The 9107-nt window shown below is 49.1% G+C and overlaps 1 protein-coding gene across 2 annotated transcripts in view; it reads left to right on the plus strand.

Moving 5' to 3' along the window:
• Positions 1-9107, plus strand: part of SPG11 (SPG11, spatacsin vesicle trafficking associated) — a 29052-nt gene that overhangs the window by 15999 nt on the left and 3946 nt on the right. For both annotated transcript variants that reach the window (XR_003531516.1, XM_027666653.1), the window contains exons 24-34: positions 83-242; positions 1342-1572; positions 1662-1862; positions 2158-2265; positions 3315-3477; positions 3598-3812; positions 4239-4974; positions 5666-5808; positions 6823-7021; positions 7498-7635; positions 8244-8377. Coding sequence is in view for 1 of the 2 variants with exons in the window: in XM_027666653.1 (XP_027522454.1) it covers positions 83-242; positions 1342-1572; positions 1662-1862; positions 2158-2265; positions 3315-3477; positions 3598-3812; positions 4239-4974; positions 5666-5808; positions 6823-7021; positions 7498-7635; positions 8244-8377 (2428 nt within the window). In the remaining variant the exon portion in view is untranslated. The remainder of the gene's footprint in view (positions 1-82; positions 243-1341; positions 1573-1661; positions 1863-2157; positions 2266-3314; positions 3478-3597; positions 3813-4238; positions 4975-5665; positions 5809-6822; positions 7022-7497; positions 7636-8243; positions 8378-9107) is intronic.

A 9107-nucleotide genomic window follows, 5' to 3' on the forward strand; every position in this document is an offset into this window, starting at 1 on the left:
TCACACAGGGTCAGTTTGCACGGGAACACCTGGGATAAATATTCCAGTTTGTTGCAGCTGAAGCTCTCTGAATTCCATGCAGGACATGCAGTGAGTCCAGGAGGCAGTGGGCCCTGGTGATGCAGTTCTGCAGACTGCACAGCCTGGGGCTGAGCACGTCCTACCTGCGGGAGTGCGCCCGCGCCAGCGACTGGCTGCAGTTCCTGCTGCAGAGCCACCTGCACGGCCACCAGCCTGGGGAGGTGAGCTGGGCCCCAGGGGAGGGTCACACAGCTCCTGCACAGGAGAACAGTGCTGTGGAGACACACTCAGCAGCTGCAGGGATTTAGCTCTTGGGTGTCAGTCCCCCTGGCTGTGACAGCCCTTCCCCTGCAGCCAGCTTGGCTGCTCTTCTCTCGGTGTGTGAAAAGCTGACACGAGGAAAGGAAACTTGCTGCAGAGGGAACTGTCTGTCCAGCAGATCCAGTGACATAGGTCTGAGAGCATGGAAGTGAGCTATGAAAGGAAAAAAAATGAGAAAAAGCCCCCTTGTTGGAAAAATCATTTGTAATTGTATTAATCAGCGTGGAGACAATTTTCAGAGAGGATTTATTTGAGTGTCTCTTTGACATGAATTGGATGTTTGTCAAGAAGGGATTTAATTTTCATTTTTAATTTAGTTAAAATTATTACATGCTCATACTGATCGTAAATTTAATTTAAAATCATTTAGTTAGTGCTTTGTTTTTATTGGAGAATTGTGAGATGTTCAGTGGAAGCTTTAATAAAGTCACTCACCTTTCCTTTCAAACTCAAATTGATTTTTGTGTTAAGATACTTAAACTTTTGCAAATCCAAATCTGCCGTTTTTGGTGTTGAACATGATTTAAAAATTAGTGAAATATTACCAATACATAAAAGCAATTCAGGAAATGTGCAGAAGCTAACTGGAAAATTCCACGTAAGACGATACTTAGGAGGTCTGGGGTTTTAACTTGGATCTCTGTTGTTGTCAGGAAAATAAAAATAGATAATCATACAAAAGCACCTCACTAGAGGCTTTTCATGCTCTGTTGTGGGCAGTACAAGAGACATGGCAGAACTGAGTGCCTCCAGGAGGCATTTTATCTTCGCAGAACAGGATGGACTTCAATATTTTATTAGAATCATTCACAACTACAGAACCCTTTTTCCTCTCTACATCTCCAAAATTGTTCTAAAAAGCTGAATTTGTAGAATGTTTTAAAAAGCTGGATTTGAAGAATGTTTTGTTTGTCTTTGTGTATTTAATGCCTCAGTCCTCCTTCCCCCTCCCTCTCTGTGGATCTCACTGCAGGGGTGGGTTTGGTTGTGTTTTCCCAGGTCATTTCCATCCTTCAGGATTTCCCTCCCCCCTTACAAGATCACCTGGTGCTGGCCCTGGGGAAGTTCCTGTGTCCTGAGGGCAGAGCTGTGGCCCAGGGCAGAGCTGCAGAGAGTCTGTTCCAGGTGCTGCTGCAGTGCCAGGGGAGCCCCAACCCCTGCCAGCACCTCCTGGCTGCAGGGCTGAGGGCACAGGCCCCTGTGCTCAGTGTGCTGGCTGCCTGTGTCCCTGTGAGTACCCATGGAGTCACTGGCCTGCAGAAATGAGCAGTGATTTCTAATGAGGTGATGTATAAACCCACCATTTTTGGCATTCCCAGGATGCAGACATCATTCCCTGCCTCTGTGTCTGGATCATCACCTCTGTGGATGTTGCCACCAGAGCTGAGGCAACAAAGCACATCCAGAGCTCAGCAGAAAACCACCAGTGGGACCTGCAGGACCTCTCAGTTATCTGGAAAGTCTTCTTAAGGAAGCAGAAAAGTAAAACACTTCTAAATGGCTTCCAACTGTTTTTGAAGGTGAGGGAATGTGTTTCTGGGGGTGTATTTGGGTGTTTCTCAAACCATCTGGGGGAGGAGGTGGCCTGTAAATCCCCCTCTGGGATAACCTGGGTTATCCACTGAAATCCCAGTCAAGGAAGAAAATCTTGGAAAGGAAATTCTTCCAAGTACCACAGATTTGCAGATCATATATCAATTCTGCATGCAATTTTAATACATGAGAGCTTTACTGTTTTGGTACTAAGGAAGACAAATTCTACATTTATTGAGGTACTTTTAGAAAATAATTATAAACTGGTTTTGTGTCTTAAAGGATTCCCCTTTACTGCACATCCTGGAGGTGTATGAACTGTGTATGAACTGGAAAAAGTACAATGAAGCTAAAACCAAACTGGAAAAGTTTCAGGAAAGTCTCTCAAAGGTAAGGAAATTAATTTTCTCTGAAAGTCACTGCCTGGGTCTGCCCTTGTTGGAAGTGAGGGGCATCCAGTGTCACATGTGAGAATAATGGAAAGGGGTGTGCATGGAGTGACTGGAAAGCAGGAGGTTTCAGCACATTCTTTTCATTGCTGACAGTTGAAAAAATGTTTTTGACAAAACCCACAATTCATTTTCCCGAATGATTTTGATTTAAATTGCTGTGGGCAGAGTGAAATACAATATCATCCTCCTGGTGTGAGCAGTTCACTGCTTGAGGGTTGGCACTGACCACTGCTGGTAAATTGAATTACTTGTAGTGAGTAAGGAAGAATTCAAATAATTGAATTATTTGTGGGATATTCTCTATTCTCTGTTGACCAGGGCAAGCCAATACTGAACTGATAAACCAGTGATTTACAGGGAATATCTCTTGAAAGGTTCAGAAAAGTCTGTGGTACTGCTGCAGTTCTGGTATTGGAAGGTGACTCAGGGATCTGAATTTCACACTTGACCAAACCCTGGTGGAACAGTTGGTTTAGGAGGACCAGAGGTTTCACCCCCTGTTCCTTGTCTGTCACAGACAGATGTTTTCACAAATCAGTTCTTCCCTTTCCTGCACAATTTTCTAGTTTCCTGAATATGTTGGTGACAAACATTCCATGTCATTTGTGGTTTTCCCTCCTGGAATTCAGGCCCAGGCCAGCTCTGAGCTCTGACCCTAACCCTTTCCCTTCATGAGCAGATGTGCTGTAAAGGATCCAGCAGTGATAGGGATTATTTACCCAGCAATTTATTTAATCTGTCCATTTCTGATCCTTCTTTTCTCTCTTCCTTGAGCATCAGGAGTCCCTGGTGGTCACCCTGCTGTAAAAGTCACTATTTTCAGATCAAACATACATCAGTAATGGATCGGTGCTCCCTTGGGAATGGCAGGTCATTGTTCCCTAAGGAGGCAGATCTGGTACACCTTCTATTCCCAGTGCCATTCCCACCAAAATGCAGAATATATTTGTAATAAACCCCAACACTTAAAAATCTTTACCTGCACAGCTGAAAACAGAAGAAGAACCAGCAGCCCCCCAGTTCCCTGTGCCATGGCTGGAGTCACAGGCACTGTTCCTTCTGGAGCTGATGATGCAGCAGTGCAGGACGGACTATGAGCTGGGAAAGCTCCTGCAGCTCTTTGCTGCAGCAGAAAATCTCCTCCTGGATGGTAAATACATGTTCCCCTGTGAATCCCGTGCCCTCTGGCAGGGCTGGACACTGAGGGCAGCAGCAGAGTTCCCTCAGGTTTGAAACCAGCTGCCTTTTGTTGTTTATTCCCTCAAACCAGGCCCTTACGTGCAGAAGCTCTGTGCCCTCAGTGAGAGCCTGAAGGACTCCTCCATATCCATGAACCGCTCCATCCTGAGGAGCTGCAGCCTGGAGACATTCCAGAGGGAGTGCAGGGCCATCCTGGAGCAGCTGCAGGAGAAGGGGATGTTCTGCCTGGCCCGGGAGGTCGCGGCGCTGGCCGAGCTGCCGGTGGACAGCGTGGTCACACAGGAGGTACAGTGCAGTCCAGTGGTGATGGGCACCTTCATCCTCCTGGGGCTGCCAGGGGCGAGGATGCAACCTCTCATCCCTCCTGAAACACAGACATTCCTTTAAATCACTTTTTGTTCTAAATGCAAGAGCACGAAACTTGTTGGCTGTAAGTGCTGGGCTGCAAAGGGCAGTACAACTGTCCTTCCTCTTCACCATTATTTACTTGCTGTGCAATCAGTGTTATTTGGGGAGAAAAATAGATGGATTTGCCCATCCCTGCCCACGACAGAGGGTGGAATGAGATGATATTTAAGGTCCCTTCCACCTCAAACCATTCTGGAATTCTGTGACTTGTTGCATATTGAGGCACTTGCCCAAATTCCATGTTTCAATGTGAGTTTTCTTCCTTGGAAGCAGGATTGTTTAAAACCTCTGTGAATTTTACAGGTTCTGAGAGATCTGCATCGTTTGAGAGAGGTTGGACAGTGGCATCAAACCCAGACCAGAGCTGAGTTCTGGAAGAAGTGCAACGACACCTTCCTGAAACATTCCATCTCCAGCCAAGCCGCAGCTGGTTTTTTCCTCGATCAGGCAAACTTGGTGTTGGAATCCTCAGGGGAAGAGGGGGTAACCAGCATTATGGAGAGACACCTGCTGCTCACCCTGGCTGGCCACTGGCTGGCCAAGGATGCCTCGGTGCCCCTGCAGCAGCTGGAAGAAGTGGAGAAGCAGATGTGGATCTGTCGGATCGCACGGGAAATGTCCCGGGCCGAGGGCTCAGAGCGGTCCCCGTGTCCCTCCCCTGCCGTGGCCAGCAGGGACCTGTCCTTTGACAGCCTGGCCAAGGAGTTCTCCTTCTCCAGGCTGCCCGCTCTGAACTGTCCCCAGTCCCTGGAGCTGGGGATGGTGGCTCTGGAGCCCCGGCAGGCCCCGGCTGGCGCGGAGGAGGCGGCGCTGTGGGGGCTGGTGGGGGCCCTGCTGGACGAGGGCAGCGTGCACGAGGCCAGCAGGGTCTGCAGGTACTTCCAGTGCTGCCACAGGGACCTGGCCCTGGTGCTGCACTGCAGGGCCCTGGCCTCAGGGCAGGCTGGGCTGGACGAGCTGCACCCCGACATTCAGGCTCTGCTGGCGGAGCACGGACACAGCGCGACCGAGGCACCCCGGGAGGGCAGAGCCCCAGGCAGTGAGTAACCCCTTCCCTCAGCACTGCACGGCTCATCCCCTGCTGACCTGCCACTGGCTTCTTCCTCCCTCGCTACGCTGCTCATTTCCCCCAGATTTCTGCAGGAAATAGGTGTTTGTGACAGTGGTTTCTCTTCTTGGCTCGTAAATCCTCTCGTGGAAGGAATTTGAAGCCTTGCAATGCTCATTGCCTCTGTGTGCTTCAGGCAGGGGGTTTCTGTGTGCAGCTTCCATGGTCCCTGAACCTTTCATTTCAGTTCCCAATAATGGTAAAGCAGCACTGAAACTTCATCTCTGTTCGTCCTTTTGGAATATGCATCTAGGAAATATTTCTTTTTCTGGAGCTGAAAACAGGGATATCCTTCGAGTAATAGATTTCTCTGACTTCTTTGTGCATTATAAAGGGTTTAGTATTTATTAATAGCAAGGCTGAAAGTGTTAATCTGTAAAGTTCTCTGCGTGTTTATGAAGTCTGAGTGAGAAACTGTCAGCTGGAACTAATACTGACGTGCAAAGCTGAATAGACATGGAGTCAGTGAATCCTAAGCCATCAGAAAGTCTGCTGAACCCTTATATAATCTTATGCCTAGGAATTTTAGTGTGAGATATTAGTGTGGATATTTTGGCTTATTTCTCTTCTGTCATATTGTTGGTACCCTAAAACCTTATGGTTCCTTTTTTTTTGTTTCCAGCCTCCAGCTTAGAAGACTGGACACACCTGGTGGCTGCCTGTCCAGCAGATGAGGTGGTGGCCAGTCTGAAGGCTCTCACAGAGGAGTGTGTGCACGGCAGGAACTACTGCAGGCAGGTCCTGTGCCTGTATGAACTCTCCAAGGTACCACCCTGGGCACATGGGCTCTGTGTGTGTCAGCCTGGGCTGCAGCTCTGGGCAGGAGGGGTAAAGGGGGTGAAGGAAGCTCAGAAGCTGCAGAGGGTGAAGTTACTGACCCTTTGTGTGGAAAAAGGCCGGATGCTCCCTGGGCACGAGGGGCTGAAAGGGTCTCTGGTCCCAGCTCCCCAGGCCCTGCCCTGACCCCACTGAGCCCCAGTTCAGCCTGGGGCTCTCTGCTGTGCCCTTCTGATGACCTTCCCAGCACGTGCTGCTGCCCCAGCACTTTGCCTCAGGCCCTTGCTGGGGGCTGTCCCCCCGGATCCCCCAGACTGGAGCACACAGGGCAGCAGCTCCCTTGGGGTTCAGCACAGAGTGCAGTGCAGGGGCAGCCTTTCCCCAGGGCCTGCAGTGGCTCAGCAGTCCCACGTGCTCTGACCAGGCAGGGAAAATATTGGCATCATCCTTGTCATAGAGGTTCTTAGATTTTCCTACAGAATTTTTCATGCCTTGAATATTTAAAGTGAGCGCTTTAGGTTTGAGCTGCTAAGAAGAATTAGTCATGTGGCTGCCTTGTTCCCTGTTATCCCATCCATATCCTTCTGACCTGTACCTGGATGTCCACACTTTTGAGTTAAGGATCAATCAACATGTTTCTGAGGTACATTTTTTGATTAATTTGTAATTTGGTGAAGCTATGATGTTACAGCAGAGCCTCACCCAGAGCCTCACCCACTGCCCTTCCAAATGTGAAATCTTGTTTCTCTCTTTCACTGGGAGTTTGTGGTATGTAGAGGAGAGGAGAAGGAGACTCATAAGTAGAACACAATTCCTTGTTTGAGAGGAAATATTGTTAAGGTGTTAAAGTTTATATTTGGTTCAAGAAATCCCCTCTGTCCCTGGCGACAGCTCGGGGAGCGCGGGACTGCAAATCCTGCCTGGAGAAGGTGGTCAGGACGATGTCCTGCAGGTCAGGGATGTTCTGGGCTGGGATTTCCTGAGTGCCCGTGTGTCTCCCAGGAACTGGGCTGCTCCTTCAGCGAGATGTCGGCGCAGGACCCCGAGCAGGTGCTGGGGGCCATCCTGGCGGGGCGCGGGCCGGAGCGGGGCCGCCGGGCACAGGCCTTCATCGCCTGCCAGGGGCTGCAGCCCGGGGCTGTGGCACAGCTGCTGGCAGAGCAGATCACCCAGGAGCTGCTGGCACCCGCAGAGGGCAAAGGTGGGAACGGCCTCGGATTGCAGTGGGTTTGTCCCTGAGTGTGGTGTTTGTGTGTGAGAAACAGCCCTTGCTCTCGAGATCCTGGAGTGCTAATTGCAGCCCTTGGGGAGGGTTTTATGCAAATGTTTATTTATTGTTGTTCTGTGTACACTGTGGTGTTGAAGTAGTTAAGGTTTTATTTTTCCTGAACGTGAATTTAATATTTTTTTAAAAAAGGCCAGAGGGTTTTTACCTTTCTTTTCTTTTACTTTGTGAAATGAGAAATACAGCAATGTGGTTGTTCAGTAGGATTTCGTTCAGTTGAACTGACAAAGAAATAACATCAAAAGTGTCTTTAGGATTGTAGTCCCAAATCCTCAGTTAGTCTGAATGGAGTCAGATTGGTTTGTTTGGGATTTTTTTGTTAGTAATAAAAAATAAGAATTGTTCTCTCCTAACAGTTATCATCAGTGACGTGATTCTCTCTCTGGCCACAGGACAGAAGCAGGTTCTGAACCCTGCAGTGGAGAGCCAGGCATTCCTGGAGCTTGCCAAGCTGTGCCAGGATCACACCTTGGTTGGCATGAAGTTACTGGATAAAATTGCCTCTGTCCCACGTGGAGAACTGTCGTGCAGTGAGTAAATGGCAAATCATACTTGGTGTAACCAGGGTGGCATTGTGTGCTTTAAAGTCACAGCACAAAGAGGAGAAGCAATGCTGAGGGAGATCTTCATTACTCATCTCAAATCTGATATTAAATTTAATTTGATATTAATCGAGGTGAGTATGTGCACAGTAGATCAGTGTGCCATTTAAGTGTCATATCACATTAAGTGACCTGAAATTTTGAAGGAGGATGTTGTGACTTTCTTCATATTAATCAGAGTTAGAAATGGAATGGTTTTTCAAACCCAGATGCAAAACTTGTGGCCTTCTTTTTCCCAGTGCAGAGCTGGCAGGTGGTGGGGTGCTGATATATTTATCTGTTAGTCAGCTTTTGGTGGAGGAGCTTGGAAGTTTTGTGTGTGTGAAATAAAATAATGTTTCAGAAAATGATCCAAAACCCCCCAGACTGAATGAACACTCTTAGAGAAACTGTTACTCCTTAGGATTGCACAGGGGAACCATCGTAGCTCAGCTTTCTCCTGCAGTTCTGCTGTTTGTCCCTGGAGAGGTTGTGCATCCTCTGCAGGGATGGCATCACTTCTGGAGAGAGTCACCTGGAGTTCTTTTGTTCTTCAGTTACAGAATTGCTGATCCTGGCCCACAAATGCTTCAGTCTGACTTGTCACATGGAGGGGATCACCAGAGTCCTGCAGGCAGCACGGCTCCTCACAGACCAGCACCTGGCTCCTAAGGAGGAGTATGGACTGGTGGTACGTGTCTGGGGGGCTCAGTGCCTGTCCAGGGGCTGGGTGTGCCTGTCCAGGGGCTGTGGGAAGGGGTCCCTGTACACTGTAGCAGTAGCTTTGCTGTGAGCAGTGTGGAGAGTGGAGTAGGTGTGTGATGGAATCCCGGAATCCCAGACTGCCTTGGGTTGGAGGGGACCAGTTCCACCCCCTGCCATGAGCAGGGACACCTCCCACTAGCCCAGGTTGCTCCAAGCCCTGTCCAACCTGGCCTTGGACACTTCCAGGGATGGAGTTCAGTCATTCACCTCTGAGTGACTGGTCTTGAGTGTTTGGTCTGCTGTGTGCAGGTGATGATTTTTATGTCACAGATGCTCTTAAATGACTTCTCTGGAAAAAGAGGTGGAGATAGTGGAATAGTGAGGTGGCAACAGTGTAGTAACCAGAATGGGAATATCAGAGTAATTCAGTCACTGGTGAAATGTGCTGATATGTGTTACTGGGCTGTTGGGCATTTTTCATTCCTGTCTTGGGAGGATTCCTGGGACGTGCCCAGTGGAATGGTGTCCTTGCTAAAATGTTCCCTGCCTATTTTTATTTGGTAAAACCATGTCCTCTTGCCTCACTGTAAAAAGGATGCAGTGGGTTGGTTTTAAACTAAGCCCCTGTGGCTGCAGGGGGAACGTGTGCCAGGCTGGGGTGGCCCCTGTGCCAGGCTGGGGTGGCCCCTGTGCCAGGCTGGGGTGGCCCCTGTGCC

Source organism: Corapipo altera, unplaced genomic scaffold, assembly GCF_003945725.1.
Source record: "Corapipo altera isolate COAL_440 unplaced genomic scaffold, ASM394572v1 349, whole genome shotgun sequence".
Taxonomy (NCBI): Eukaryota; Metazoa; Chordata; class Aves; order Passeriformes; family Pipridae; genus Corapipo; species Corapipo altera.